This window comes from Phoca vitulina, unplaced genomic scaffold (assembly GCF_004348235.1).
Source record: "Phoca vitulina isolate PV1807 unplaced genomic scaffold, GSC_HSeal_1.0 scaffold22, whole genome shotgun sequence".
NCBI classification, from domain to species: Eukaryota; Metazoa; Chordata; class Mammalia; order Carnivora; family Phocidae; genus Phoca; species Phoca vitulina.
In genome coordinates, this window is record NW_022589725.1 from 15,539,521 (window position 1) to 15,555,383 (window position 15,863).

Genomic DNA, 15,863 nt, shown 5'->3' on the forward strand with positions numbered 1-15,863 from the left:
CTTTAATTTCCTTATCATGGTAGTGAGATCAAAACTATTTTCATATGTTCAGTGATCACTTGTATTTCTTATAAAAATTGCCTGCCCATCGTCCTTTATTGGTGTGTTTCACTTGTTCTTTCGTGTGTTGTTCTTATTGATATGTAAGTACTTTATAATATTAATTACAGTAAATCTCTGCCTATACATATGTTATATATATCTTCTCTATTTTATTTTTTTTTTCAATCATTTTTCTCTTTCTTCTTCAGCTTGGGCAATTTCTCCTGGTCTATCTTCAAGTTGACAGAACTTTTCCTCCGTCCTCTCGTTCTAAGCCCAACCACTGAATTATTTCATTTAAGATAGGGGTCTTTTTTTCCAGTTGAAAATTTCCATTTGGTTCTTCTTTCATCTTTTCTCTTGCTCTGCTAAGAGTTCCTCTCTTTTCACTTGTTGCCGTTTTCCTTTATTTCATTGAGCTTAGTTATAATAGCTTCTTTAAAGTCCTTGTCCAATCACTCCAGCATCTGTACTATTTTAAGGTTACTCTGTTGGTTGTCTTTTCCCTTGAAGGATAGATCCCGTTTTTCTGGTTCTTCGTATGTTGAGTCATCTGGGTCTCTATCCTGGGCATTGGGTATGTCGGGATTCTGTTAGTTTATTTCAACAGCCTGCCTGGGGTGGACCCAGACTGCGAGCCGGCAACGACTCAAATCTCAGCTCAGCTTCTTTTATCGTCAGCCAGACTGCTTGTCTGTATACATGCATGGGTCAGAATCGCTCAGAGACTCGGGCGGAGTTTATGAACTAATCTGGGATCTTCTTTCTCTGACTCCTTCCTTTCCAGAGCCTCCCCCTCATGCTCTAGATGCCCCGGTTGACCTGGGCTGTTTCTTGGCTCCTCAGGTCAGAAAAATATGGATTGTCTGTTACAGATTTTACTGCCCTGCACTTCACCCCAACTGTGGCCTGTCCTTAGGGCCAAGTCACCAAAAGTGCAATTTGCCCCATGCTGGCTCCTTCCTCCAAGTTCTGACTCCTTTCCAAAATCCTTCTGTTTTGTTCACTCTCAAGTAGTTGTCTTGGTTTTTTTTTGTTTTTTGTTTTTTGTTTTGTTTCAGAGCTTATTGTTGTTATCTGCGGAAGGGACCATCTGTTATGAGCTCACTCTTCCACAGAGGAAACAGAATTACAGTTTGGTTGGTTGGTTGGTATATGCAAGTTTAATATTTTCACCTAGCCAAATTTATCAGTCATTTTCTTTATGGTTTCTGAGTTGGTACTCTGCGTTAAACTATCTTCTCCACTTCTTGAGTATAAAAAAAATTTGTTTTCACGTTGGATGGAACTTGGGTTCATGTCGGACTCACAGCTTCTGGTTGGATCAAAGCTGCCAGAACCAGGGCTAATGCAGTTGCACGGGGTGTGCAAAGGAGGACCAGATCGAGAGGGCAGAACCACAGGACGGAATGCCTAAGACCGGCTAATCGGCTATCCCCAGAGATGTGACTGAGACATGCAGATTGGGAGACGAGGGGACGCCTTTGATGAAGAACATTTTAGGACTGGTGAATGTCATTCTTCGATCCACACCTCAGCCCGGAAGCCTGTGGCTCTTAGCCAGAGCTGTCCTCCTCGCTGGAGCCCCATGCACTCTCAGTCGACGGGAGACACAGAGGTGTTCCCCAGCAGGACACACACGAGAAAGCCGTGTGGGTTTGTTGGGCTGCTTGGTTGCCAGCTCTCACCTGGAGCCGTTCTTCTCCTCAGAAAGGCAGTAGAATGTCATGGTCAAGGACCCAGGTTTGGGGGTTAGGCCTACCTGGGTCCAAGCTTTGACTCTGCCATCACAAGCTGCTTAACTTCTCTGAGCCTCAGTTTCCCCTTTTATGAGATCGGCAGAAAAATGGTACCTGTTTCACAGTGCTGTGAGGACTTGCGAGAGACAGAGCTCGGCAAGGTTTAGCACTGTAGCTGGGGCAGGGTAGACTCACTCGATGATGAGTAGGGGGTGCTGCACTGTTCAGCCAGAGATGTGGTATTTTGTCACCTCCAGCTGTGGGGCCCTGGGCAAGCTCTGCAGTCTGGTTCTGTCTGCAGGAATTTCCACGTCTGGAATGAAGGCTGGTTTGTGCGGACTGACCTGGGCCCCTCGTACAACGGATGGCAGGTTCTGGACGCCACGCCCCAGGAGAGGAGCCAAGGTAACCCTCTACTGGCCCCGCTGACCACCCCCTTCTCTGGGTTTCGCTCTCTGTCCTGGCCTCTCGATTCTTTACAGTAGCGGACAGCGGCTCTCCATCTCTGGAAGGCACGATGGAATTAAACCACAAATATTTTCAGAGTAGAATTCTCATCCTAATTTTGCCTGGCTCAGGCTGCTACTTAAATGAGTGGCTTCCCTGCGCCCACACAACTGTTGTCCCCACTGTGGAGGCCCTGGCACGTGCCAGGCAGCAAGGGAAAGAAACCGCGATCCGCCAACAGTGATTTCCCCACACCGCCTCTGGTAGCCTGTGTCTCCCAGCACAGACACCATGTGGTCCCCGTCGCCCGGGGATTTAGCCCAAATTCCCCCGCTCGGCTGGAGGTCTCCGTGATCACGACTCCCGGCACCTCCGTCCCATCCATGGTGTCCCTCTGCCAAACCAAACTCTCCTTCGTGCTGTCTGGCCCTGTCCCTGTCCCTGTGCCCAGGACTTCTGTTCCCACTTCTGGCCACTCCCTTCCGAGCTTGGGTCCCAGACGCTCCAGGAAGTTTTCTTTCCCTTCTTATGACCTCCAGGGCGTATCTTGTTCGCTACCTTCATTTTGAATTGTTTCTCTCAAACTTAAAAAAAAAAAAAATTATGGGGCACCTAGGTGGCTCAGTCAGTGAAGCATCTGACTTTTGATTTCAGCTCAGGTCTTGATCTCAGGACTGTGAGTTCGAGCCCCGCGTTGGGCTCCACAGTGGGTGAGGGGCCTACTTTAAAAAAAAAAAAATTAATTATAAAAATAATATGTGCACATGGTTAAAAAAATTTCAAACCATTCTAAAAGGATTAACAATAAAAGCTAAGTCATACCTCCCTACCCTAACCCAACCCCTCTACCAGAAGCAATAAGCATTACTGGATTTGGGGTGGGAGGTAACCTTCCAGATATTTTCCAGGCCTCTGTATTTCACACTTTTCACTGCAACCCATTAATGGTTATAAAATCAAGTTAGTGAGTTGTGACTATCATTTTAAGAAATGAAGTAGAGGGGTGCCTGGGTGGTTCAGTCGTTAAGTGTCTGCCTTCGGCTCAGGTCATGATCCCAGGGTCCTGGGATCGAGCCCCGCATCAGGCTCCCTACTCAGCGAGGAGTCTGCTTCTCCCTCTCCCACTCCCCCTGCTTGTGTTCCCTCTCTTGCTGTGTCTCTCTCTGTCAGATAAATAAAATCTTAAAAAAAAAAAAAAAAAGAAGTAGAATAGGGGTGCCTGGCTGGCTCAGTCGATAGAGCGTGTGACTCTTGATCTCGGGATTGTGAGTTTGAGCCCCACAGTGGGTGTGCAAATTACTTAAAAATAAATCTTTTAGAAACAAAAAAAAGAAATGAAGTGAAATGGCATGGAAAGTGGGGTTAGAGGAAAAGAAAAAATCTCAGGGTGCACTGGACATAATAAGAACAAGTATTGTCCTGTACAACTTTTGTCTTAAGACCATCTATGTGCTGTAATATAGAGATCATGGCAAAAAAAAAAAAAATTAAAAAAAAAAAAGTTTGAAAATCACTCTTCCAGGCATATAAAAGTACATGTATGTGGTTTTTTGGGTTTGGGGGGGTTTTGTTTTGTTTTTAGAGAGAGGGAGGGGAAAGGGAGAATCTTAAGCAGGCTCAACGCTCAGTGCGGAGCCTGACATGAGGCTTGATCTCACGACCCCAAGATCATGACCTAAACCAAAATCAAGAGTCGGACGCTTAACTGACTGAGCCACCCGGGCGCCCCATATGTGTCTTTTTGGTCTATTTGTCTTGTAAACACGAACAGAATAATCCCCTTCTTTCTATTCTGCTGCACCTTACTTTTTTCAGCTGGGCACTTCGTGAATGAAACTCTATCTTCTGTATCTATTTCTACATCTACATATCTATCTACGTGTCTATCCATCTATCTGACCTCTCTGTGCCAAGTGCTAGAAGAGGAAGGTGATAGACAGGGCTTGGGAGCTCAGAGGAGCAAGACTCCTATGGGCTGGGTTTAGGGAATACTTCCAGGAATAGGGAATGAGGAATAGGGAAGGATGATTTGTAGGGATAGAAAAGAGGCAGCCATGAGCACAAGAGGTAAGAAAGGAGACAGCCCAAGGGTGGCAGGTCAGCATCCACCGCGTGCCCGCGGAGGGCAGGATGGGGCCAGTCTTCTGCAGAAGGACACTCTGTGTGGGGTGCCATGCAGAAGATAACAGGAGGGTCCATGCTGAGTGCCACATAAGGGGGGCAGGCAGTGGGGGCTAAAGGGGTATTGGGGGGAGAGGCAGGGGAGTGGTGTTGCTAGGGGTGGCTCCTAGGGGACAGGTGCTGGGGTGGGCTGTGGCACCTGGCTTTGGCATGCACGCAGTCTCTGCACCTCACTATCAGGGGTGTTCCAGTGCGGCCCCACTTCCGTTGCTGCCGTCCGAGAGGGCGATGTGAACCTGGACTTCGACACGCCCTTCGTCTTCGCGGAGGTAAACGCCGACCGCATCACCTGGATCTATGACTTCTACTACAACACTCCGAGGCGGACTACCTCGGACACTCACAGCGTTGGCAGATACATCAGCACCAAGGCGGTGGGCAGCTACTCCCGCATGGACATCACGGAGAAGTACAAATATCCAGAAGGTAAGCAGGGCACTGGTGGGGCTGTGCGACCCGGGGCTTGACGGTAGGAAGACAGCTTTGCGGGTGGAGAAGGGAAAATCCCTCCTACTCCTCCTGTGTTCTCTCCGCATTCTGCCTGAATGGTAGGACGGCTCCCTGGCACCTAACATCCAGCTCCGCAGACTATCTCCAGTGGGGACAGAATTGTCACAAGCAGATGCGGTGCCAGTGGAATTCTGCCACGGGACCCAGCAGCTGTCAGCCCAGCTCTTCTCCAGCTGTGTCCCTTTCCCACAACTGGGATGACAGCCCTGTGATTGGACATCACAGGAAGAAACATGCCTCTCCCCCCCCAACCCCCGAGACTGCCCAGGGCTCTAGGAGAAATTTCTCGGTCAGTCTGCTCTCTGAGCCTCCAAGAAAGACAGGCAGGAAACACTATCTGAACAAAGAAATGGACAAAGACCCTGAAGAGGTGGGCCCATGTCATGCATGCATCAGAGTCTCCCCAAGAAGCCTGAAGCACCCACATGAGTCACCGGGAAGGCTCGTTTTTCTACAAAGCTGCCTCTCCGCAAATTACATTAGCTACTCTAGTTTGGAAGCTGCTCTCAGAGTCAGCAGCCTGTTTCGCTGGGGACTCTCCAGAGTGACAAAGTTCCACATGTGAAGGTGACGTTCATTTGTAGAAACAGCCAAAAGTAAATGAACGCTGGCTCTAGCAAGCCAGTCACTCCGTAACGCGTCCCATGTCTCTTTCTAGTGTGTTTGGAAATAGACACTTTGGTTGATCCTCACACAACACAGGTTCTGAGGGGCCAAGCAAAGTGCTCTCCTAAAGGCACCCAGAACACACCCTAAAGTGAACCCCAAAGCTCTCACTACTGCTGGCTGTTGGTGTCAGCTGCAGTTCATGAAAGAGAAAAGCTGGAGAAAGAGCTCAGGAGATGAGGTCTGACTCCAGGTCCAGGTAGGTAACCCCTCCGGGTAGTGGTACATGTGGACATTTGGAGGCATGGGCCTAGGGTCATGAGATTGGTGGCCTCAGGGTGGTCCCCAATCTGCCTGTGCAGGCCCTCCCATGGCTAGGGTCAGACAGCCCTTCTCTCGGTCAATACCCACGTACTGAGACCCACCCAAGTGCCCACTCCATGCTCGGCTCTGGGGAGGCAATGAGGGACGTGGCAGATGGGGCCCCTGCCTGACCCCTGCCCCCCCCCCCCACCCGAGCTCACAGATGTAGGAGAAGTATTTTCAACACTGTCACGATAGAGAAACAAGTGTAGGGGCCAGGAAACAAATAACCAGGGGCTGGAGGTCAACTCCAGTCTTACACTGATCACCAGGAGACCCCAAGGAGGAGTCTTAGGATCTCGGACCCCTTGCTTCTTCACCTGTAAAATGACAATAGCGATGCCTGTCTTCAGTAGGATTTAAATGAGCTGGTGTACAGAGAGTGCCAAGTGCAGGGCCCGGCACCGGGAGAGGACTTCTGAAATAGTGGTGATGCTTATCAACTCGGACATCTGCGGCGTCGCTGGAATAATGACCTCCCGAGGTGCCTTTTGAAGTGCACTGCTTACTGGGATAGATGTCCTGTGGGGGTCCTTCCTTTACTGATATACCTTGATTGTGCTTATTGAGGGGCTCTGTCTGTCCCAGGCAAATCTCCTAAGCCACGGAGCGGGGCCAGGCCATGGCCAGGTTGGGGGTGGTTCCGGCAAGACTCTTGGCGATGCCCCAGCCTCTCTCTGCGTGACAGCAGAGCTGGTCACCCTGCCTGTTGTTGCCCGTTCTCCTTACCGAGTGATGCCAGCTTGTCTGCAAGGGCCCCAGGGAGGAAAAGCTCATAAAGTGGGTTGCTAAGCATTTTCGCAATGGCAGCACCAAAGGAGAAAACAGCAGCAGGAAGCTTAGTCTTGAGTCAACCCATCAGGTGACCTATATAGGTATCTGGGCTCTGAGCCTCATTGTGCAAACACGCCTGCTTTGAGGTCTCCCGGGCACAGAAGCCTCAGCTCCCTGCACAGACATCAGCCCTGGGTGTGGACTTACAACTCTGCTACAGGATGGAAAGGCACCAGAAAGAACCCAGCCCACCAGGAGCTATCAGCTTGGGTAATCTGGCTGCCTGCCTCCTTTTCAGGAGGATGTTGGGGGGCAGGGAACCTTGGACTATGGGTGTAGACACCTGGGGGCTGCCCCCTCTCTGCCTCTAACTCCAAGATTAGACCAGTTGATTGGACCAGTTGCTTCTTGTCTGTAGGACCTTACTTTTAACATGAGGGGCTTGGATGAGTTGGCCTCTGAGGTCTCAGCCAGTTGTTACATGGAACTTACGGAAAGGCCTCGCTAAATTGTAAAGTGCTTATAATAAGTCATCTGGTGTCTTCAAAATTTCACGGTAGTTGGGGAAGATGGGGGCCCTAAGTATGGTTTGCAGATATAAACATGGTAATTCTTCTCTGTGTATGTCTGCCCATGTTCCCGGAAGGTCAACACACCTTCTCCTTAATAGTAGATCTGTCTTTGGGTCAAGGCAGGGAGCCTTATGTGAACCATGTGGCCTCCACGGGCCCAGAGGCTTGCAAGTGGTTACTCACCTTAGTGCCCAAGAGCCATGACTTTGAGGGTATACCATGGCCATGCTCACATTCCACAGCCCTCACAGTCTGAGTCAGAGTCAGAAAATCCGTCCTTTGTGTTTTTAAAACCTGAAGTCTCTCGACAACTTAAACCAGTCATAACATGGGACCAAACGAACCGTGCGGAGTTCTTTTTTGACAAGGGCAGAAGCTCCACTCTTTGACCTCGAAGAACCTTTAGAAACAAAGCAGAATAACATGGAAAAGTGGTTTGAAAAAAAATTTTTTTTTAATGAAGCCAATTCTAAACCATAACCTTTTGTTTTTGTTTTTGTTTTTTTGCTTATAATCTCATTATAACCTTTTTTCCATTCAGTTTTTGTTACTTATGTTTAAAGGAGCTGTTTGTTCTCACAAGAGATCTTTTCTCCAAAAATAAAACGAAGAAAAGGAAGACGAAATCTAACCTAGTTAGCCTAAGCCAAATATCAGGCCATATGGTAACTTCGTGCAGGTGCTGATAAAGCTTTCCCTACAGCTCGTTTGGACATGCAGAGCTGACTGCGAGAGCGCACAGACCGGCTGGTCAGTGAGCCTCGTGCTAAGGAGGATGAAACGGAGAGACCCGGAGAGCAGGGACACTTGCTTGGATCAGAATCCTTGCAGAGCCAACGAGTCCCAGGCTGCCACCCTGTCCCTGAGAAGCTTCCCTCTTTTCCCACCATGCAGGTTCCAGCCAGGAGAGACAAGTGTTTGAAAAGGCCTTGGGGAAACTTAAACCCAACGCGTCCTTTAGCGCCACATCTGCGAGACATTTGGCAAGAGAGGAAAGGGAGCCCAGCATCTCGGGGAGGTTCAAGGTCACTGGCCTATTGGAGGTGGGCAAAGAAGTCAGCTTGGCCTTGTTGCTCAAAAACCTGACGAATGACATGAAGACGGTGACCGTGAACATGACGGCCTGGACCATTGTCTACAACGGCAAGCTGGTACACGAGGTGTGGAAGGACTCCGTCACAATGTCCCTGGGACCCAAAGAAGGTAACTCGTCCTGTGGTTTGTGGGGGACGCCACTCATCCAAGATGGCTGATGTTCTTTTGGGGTTGGAGAGTTCCTGCTGGAACGGATTCAGCTAAGAGAGGAGGAGCGCACCATCACTGTGGTTAAGCCGTGGGTTTTGAAGGCTTGAAAGTTGTCATGGGGAAGAGAGCTAATCAGGGTGGCGCCAACCAAAATCTTTCCACACCAGGGGGGAGGAAGGAGGGAGGCTTTGGCAGTTAATAGCCCCACTGCGATATCCCTTAGAGGTATACACCACTTCACTCAGCGCACAGGGTGCTTCCTTAGATCCTCTCTCGTTTGACCTACTGAAAAGGGCAGATTTCAGTATCACCTTTTACAGAGGCAGAAACTGAGGCTTGGAGAGATGGTGACTTGCTTAAGAGATTAAGTGTCATAGCTAGTAAGTGGCGAAAGCAGGGTCTTGGTCCTGGGTTTCCTAATGCTAAATCCAGGCCCACCCTCCATCTTCTAGATTCTATTTCTGCCACCCCCGCCCCAGGGACTCTCCACCCCCACCCCACAATGAATCACTTTTCAGGTTTGACCCCGGAAGGGCTGCAACATACAGCAGGGTCTTACACCCTTGTCCAGTGTTCCTCCCCGCATAGCTGCCAGCTGGGGAGTCTCCTGATTCCCCAGGGCAGTGATGCCTGAGAGTTTGGGAGGAACAGAGACTCGCGGCTGCTGGGAAAGGAGCGAGGTGGAGCAGCAAGAGCCTGGCGCTCTGGGAGGATTAGCAGGCAGGTGTGCTCACACTGGCAAAATCCTCCACGCTGTTATGAAAAATTGAGCCTTACAAAGCAGATTAACAAGGGTGGGGTGGCTCTTTGCTTCACATAAATAAAAACTGATTAATTATACAGCCCATCTTGAAAGAGCTCTGTCTGTAGGGAAACTGAGATGTTTTACACCTGTCAGAAGGCAGCGTCCTTAGCAACCTGGCTTCTGGCGGAGTTGTAGCAGAAATCTTCCCCACACCAGGAGCAACCGCCAGGCTGCTAGCTACCTTCAAAGCCCAAGGGGAGAGCTATTTTTTGCAGGCCAAAAATAGTTCACATGAGGGAAATGGTTAAAAAAATTTTTTTAAAAATCCATTCTGCACATTCATCTGCCCACTCAGGGCAGGCCAGGCTAATTTCTCGAGTGGGAACGGCAGAGGCTACTTCCTCCTCAAAAAGCAGATGACTCTGTGGGTGCCGGGGCACCCCAGGCCACCCAGCATGACCATCGAGAGAGAGAGGTGGGAGTGACCTGGACCACAGAGGAGGGAGAGGGGCCCTGAGGCTTGGGGGGAGCCAGGTAAAGCGACAGAAGCCGGGGAAGGCATTTCCACGTGAGGGAACCATGCATGTCCAAGCACGGAGGTGACCATATACCTGTGTTGGCAAAGGACCGTTGGGAAACACCGAGGACTCCTTCAAGGGAGAGGGGAGTTAGGTTGCAGTGACGCAGGGCCGGATCGAGGGGTCTGAACTTTATTTCTGAGGCAGCGAGGAGTCGTGGAAAATTTCAAGTGACAAGGAAGAGGAGGAGCATGATGTTGGGGGGGGAGGCTTCTGAAGCCGCGTCTGCCAGGTGTGTGGGGGTGACTGGGAAGCGGGAGAGACCAGAGGTGGGGAGACAGATCGAGGTGTTGTCACAACAGCATCCCAGACTATTAGTTGGCCCGGGAGGATCCTAAGTGCATATGGAGCCAATCCCTGGCTTCCCTTCCTAGTTATTATTTGTTGTCATCATGAGGCAATCCGTAAGCCTCTGTATTCTTTCCTGCCCTCTGACATTTTCCAGGATGGGAGGAAGCTTTGGTCCCTACCATCCCATTCTCCTGGGAAGCTGCCCAGCCAGTCAGAGGCCCAGGGCCTCCCCGGCCTCTGCTCTGGAGGCTGCACAGAACGGGGGCACGTTTCCCACAGAACAGGCAGGGAGGGCTCAGTCAGGCCCGGGGCTGCAGACCTTCCCGGCCAGCTCCCCACCGCCTTGGCTTGGCCTCAGCTCTGAAGGTTCCAGAAGTCAGCCCTCCTCCCTCTCACTCTGCCCTCCCCGGCTTCTCCTTCCAGAAATACGGCATCCCTTGAAGATTACATATGCTCAGTATGAGAAGTACCTGAAGACAGATAACATGATCCGGACCACAGCTGTGTGCCAGGTGTCTGATGAGGCTGAGGTGTTGGTAGAAAGGGACATCATCCTGGACAACCCCAGCCTGACCCTGGAGGTAAACGGGGGTGAAGGGGTGCACGCCCAAGCCACCAGGAATCTCCTTCCCTGCTGAGAGGGGCAGGGAACGGGGCCTGGCTCGGGTCCAGCCTCTGCCACATGAATTGGCCAGAGTTCCTGCTCAGACCGGCGTCCTTGTTCCTTGTGATAAATAGGCACATTTGCCCATGGGCTTCTTTGGTTCTGGTCCCAGATGCACTGGGGGCATCTGCCAAGAAACAGCTAGAGGGACTCCTCGGCTCCCTCGCGCACTCAGCTCTGAGCACCTGCTGTGTTCTGGGCTCTGCCAGGCTCAGGAATCACAAAGAGTCACAAGGGGAGGGTCCTGCCCGCAGGGAGCCCACGGCCCAGCCCCTGGCCTTGTTGGTGGAGAATGGGGCACCACTCGCTTGCCTCTCTCCACACTCAAGACGCCAGAGTTACAGAATCATGGACTCTTAGGAGCCCACTCTCATGCTCCCAAACCCTGCCACTTCACACATGAGTAAACTGAGGCCCAGAGAAGAAAAGAGAACTGCCATCCCTGCCCAGAGCCAGGGCTGGACCTCAGGCCCTGGGACTCCCAGCCCAGGGCCCTTTCCAGGTGTCTGGGTGTGTCCACAGCCAGCAACAGCATCTTCACTGTGGTTGAGGATGAGGATGTTTCTGTCTCTGCTTTTAGGGTTTGCTTTTGGCTGTGACTTGGCTCCCAAGGTCCTTCCCAGGAGCCCAGGTGTGTTTAGGGGGTGGGGCAGGTGTACTGAGGCACCTGGGACCACTCTGTCCCTTCCTGAGCACCAGGCCAGTACTTGTGCTGACTCCAAGCCCGTCCCTTCCTGTCCAGCCTACCTAGGACCTACTCACCCTTTCCTCCCGCCAGCCTAGGGCAGAGGCCACCAGAGGCAGAAGGCACGGATCTGAGGGGTGAGGTGCTGGCGGGCAAGGGCAGGAGGATGGATGCGCAGAGGAGGTGGATCTTCCTGCGAGGTCCCACGGAGAGCCTCACGGTCGGGTCCACCCACATCTGCTGTATCTACCGTCTGCCCCAGCTGCCAAGACAATGCTTGCCTTTTCCGTCCCATCACAATGCCACCAGCATTCCAAGCCCCAGATTTCTAGAGAAGCCAGCTAATTGTGGCCGCCCTAGTCCCACCCCTCCCTAAGCTGCACCCTAGCTGCAGGGATTCTTGACCTCGGAGGGCAGAGACCAAGGGCGCACACTCCCATTGCAGCTAGCCTGGGACTGAGCTCTTTTGCTGTTCCAGTTGGTCCGGTCTGTGCTTCAGAATGGGGACCGGTCCCCTACCTCAGAGGGAGAACCAGTGACCGGACAGGCAGTTTGAGGGGGAAGCAGAGAAGGGCACGAGTTCAGCCCTTGAATCACCACGATGAATCAACAGCCACATGAGTAGCCCTTGATCTCTGTGTCTCAGGTGCCCCAACGCTGTTACGGGGATAATAAAATACTTCCTTGCAGGTGTCCTGTCCTCAGAGAAGCCTTTCCCTTACGTGTCCCCTCCCAGCTCCTCCCAATCAGGCATGGTCTCCAGTTACACGCCCTTGAGAGCCTCTGTCCTCTCACTTTGTTCTAGTTGAAGTCATACCTTTATTCGTGTACTTGTTTGGTCTTGGTCTCCTAGCAGACGGTCAGCTCCAACAGGGGAGGCACTGCCCCATTCTGGGCCCATCACTGTCATCCCTGGTACGGTATCTTGGAAACTAATCTGATTTTGTAAAATAACCAGGACTGAAGCCGAGCCCTCGTGCATTCTGCCCCACCCACAAGAGTTGTCATTGTCAGTCCGTGCTTGTCCTCTGCATGCTGAAGCCTCTCCTGCTTCCTAAGACAGTTCCAAGAACTGTGCCTCATCCCTGCAGACGTGATGGACAGCCAAGGGCTGATGCCCCCCTCAGGCTGGGAGGTGACCCTGGGTAGCAACCAGTTCAGTTAGGAAAACGTTCCGTGCTAAAATGATGAGTGTTTAAGGGAAGGTAGTTTTTTCCCCATTATACTCCTTTATCCTCAAACATTCTTATAGCTTTATCTTTTATTCAACACTTTTGCTCTACATCTTTCAGATTTCCATATCAAGTCAGCTCTGTCTTTAAAGAGACTATAATATCTTTAGAAAGGAGATCAGAATATAAACAGGCTGAAAAGGTGCCACCAAGAACTTTCTTACTTAATCTTTTTTTAAAAAAGGCATCTGAGGGCGCCTAGATGGCTCAGTCGGTTAAGCATCTGACTCTTGATTTCAGCTCAGGTCATGATCTCAGGGTTGTGAGACTGGACTCCATGCTGTGCATGGAACTTGCCTAAGATGCTCTCTCTCCCTCACCCTCTGCCCCTCTCCCCGCCTCTAAAAAAAAAAAAAAAAAAGGCATCTGATCATTCTTCTTTTGGACATCTTTGTGTGAATTTCCTCCTAACACAACCTCACCATTACTTCAGCCTTCAGAGCATCAACACATTCTTGTCTTGATGAAAGAATCAGCGCATAGCTCACTCGGAGCAAGGCACAGATTTTTAAACTCATGAGGGTAATCTCTATGAAAAGATAATAATTTGGGTGAAATCCCATGATCTTATCTGGCACTGATTGACAGCAGACATTGAGGATGTTCTATTGGAATCAGACCATGAAATCTGAACTTTGTTCCAAAGGGTGATGTCCTTCATGTTGGCCCATGAACCACTGATGATCAGACACAGATTTCTGGTGGCTCTTATCCTCTCTTTTGGGTGCATTTACAGATATGGGTCAATGGGCCACGGTGGTAAGCAACCGTGAAGAACAAATACATGAAAATCTCAAAGTGACTATCAATGTGAAAAATATGGCACTGTTTATGTAGCCATGTTATATCCCAATGGCATAAAATTATGCTTCACACTGAGCATCACGTCCCAGCCGTGAGTGAGTTCCATGGGAAGAATTACGGTAGAGATCATGGTATGCACAAAGTATTGGTAGATATCCCAGGGCCTGGTAAGAAGGGCAAAGGCTCTGGAACCAGAGAGGCCTTGGTTGTTGAATTTATCTGAACTCAAGCTTTATTGCTACCAAATGGTAGCTGTGCGGATGAGGGGCAAGAAAAGGAAAACCACACTAACAACAGATGATCCCTCAAAGAAGGAGAAAAGAAATCCAGCAGCCACACCGATCCAGGTTCTATTTCCCAGACGTTTTCTTCTGCATCCATGATCTCACTCGGTTCCTTCCATGCAGGGCAGGGAAGGATGATTAGCCCTCTTTATCAGATGAGGGAGTTGAGGCCCAGAGAGATGACGTGTCTGCTCAGTCACGGCTGTTTCTTGGCAGAAGCACAGCTTTCTCTTCAACGGCAAACATATAGTCCAGGTGGCTTTTCTGACGGGAAACCAAGCCTTCTCCGGCCTCTGACCAAGACAGTGGGGTGCAGGAGGCCTGTCCAGACCCCACAGGGCACACAGGGAAGCTTTGGGCTCCAGAAGTTTCGAAGGACAGCGATAGACTGGGGTGTCATTGGAGGAGAGTGGCCTGAGTTGAGGTGGAGGCCCAATGCCACGGCCTGTGGAGAAGAGCATGAGGCTCTGAGGAGAGGGGGTGTCTGAGCAGGCTCAGGCCTCCTGGGGAGGGCACTTCCAGGCCAGAAGGGGAGAAACAGGACCCATGAGTAGGAGCCTCAAGGAAAGTACTGTCACTAAGTTCAGAATGAAATAGTCCCCAGCCCTCTGAGCAGCCCACATGGAGCTCGGCTCTCCTGGGAAGCAGGGCTGCCCTCCCCAGGACGACCGTGAACCCGGCGGGGAAGCTAAAGTGCTTTCAGCCACACAATGTGCCGCCTCTCCCTCTGAGCCTGCGGGTCCCGTCCGAAGCGTGGGGATGATAGCAGTTTCCCAGGAACCCCCTGCACGATGTCTCCCCATCCCCATGTCGCCCGCCCAGCCGGGTGGGCTCTCACCGACGCGGTCACCCCTCTCCCCACAGGTGCTGGAGCAGGCCCGGGTGCAGAAGCCCGTGAACGTCCAGATGCTCTTCTCCAACCCGCTGGACGAGCCCGTGAGAAACTGCGTGCTGATGGTGGAGGGCAGTGGCCTGCTGCTGGGCAGCCTCCGGATCGAGTGAGTCCCGGGCCTGAGGGGCCAGTGGGGGATGGCGGGAGGGCGTCCCAGGGGGCCTCCCCACAGCCCCAGGGAGAACCTGCATGTGGGGTTGCACATTTGCCTCTGGTTTGGGGGTTTGCCAGACTCGAACTCCCGGGAAGTCGAGATCAGCAGAGCTTGGAGCTGGTGCTCAGGGCTCAGCGTCTGTGGGAGATCACGGAACTCCCTCCCTCCCCTGCTGAGGGGCCCCAGGGCTCGCGGGGTCCATGACCCAGGGAGGCGGCCAGAGGGTGCCACCTCACCAGCACAGCACTTGAGGGCCACAGAGGGCCCACCTTGCCTGAGGTCCCGTGAGCCTCCCCATCAACACTGACCCATGCCCTCCCCCACCAGCGTGCCAGCCCTGCGCCCCAAGGAGCGGTCCCGGGTGCGTTTTGAGATCCTGCCCACCCGGAGCGGCACCAAGCAGCTGCTCGCTGACTTCTCCTGCAACAAGTTCCCCGCGATCAAGGCCATGCTGTCCGTCGACGTGGCCGAGTGAAGGGCCCGAGGGGCCCCCATACAAACTTGGGTAACACGGAGCAGGCAGGGCTCACCTGTGGAGTGAGCCCCCTGCCCACGCTGTCCAGCCTGGGAAACCCACAATACCCCCCAAGATGGCCTGGACTGGACCCCCAGCCTCGGGCACACGCCCTCTCCCTCACTCCCAGGCTGGGCTGGCCCCACCCCCCCGGCCTGGGACTTGCTCACTTTTGCACATCCCCAGGAGCCCCACGGCCCTGCTCGGCCCTCCAGCCCATCAGCGCTGCAGGACAGAGTGGCCCCTGACCCAGCGACTCTCTGAATGGATACAGGGGAGAAGACAGACTCTTTGCTGGTCCCAAGCCTGCAGCTGGGACATTCCTACGCCTCCCTCGGGCCACCGTGGGGGGAGGGGATGGTCGGCGCTCACGTCTTTACACTCAAAATAAAGGTTAAAAAGAACGAAATCAGCACGGGCTCTCCAAGACTGCTGCTTTGCCTAAGGAAGTGGAGGAGAAAGAGGGGTGGGGGCCATGTTCTTCGGGAGAAGGGGGGACCCCAAAGGGGCCTTGTTCCCCACATGCCAACGTCCAAAGGGA

At 52.1% G+C, this 15,863-nt stretch overlaps 1 protein-coding gene across 1 annotated transcript in view; it reads left to right on the forward strand.

Annotated features, from left to right (window-relative positions):
* Positions 1-15,283, forward strand: part of TGM3 (transglutaminase 3) — a 38,420-nt gene extending 23,137 nt beyond the window's left edge. The window contains exons 9-14 of the mRNA XM_032419957.1: positions 2,083-2,186; positions 4,590-4,835; positions 8,129-8,437; positions 10,517-10,674; positions 14,627-14,760; positions 15,136-15,283. Of these exons, the coding sequence (XP_032275848.1) occupies positions 2,083-2,186; positions 4,590-4,835; positions 8,129-8,437; positions 10,517-10,674; positions 14,627-14,760; positions 15,136-15,283 (1,099 nt within the window). The remainder of the gene's footprint in view (positions 1-2,082; positions 2,187-4,589; positions 4,836-8,128; positions 8,438-10,516; positions 10,675-14,626; positions 14,761-15,135) is intronic.
* Positions 15,284-15,863: the final 580 nt, after the last annotated feature.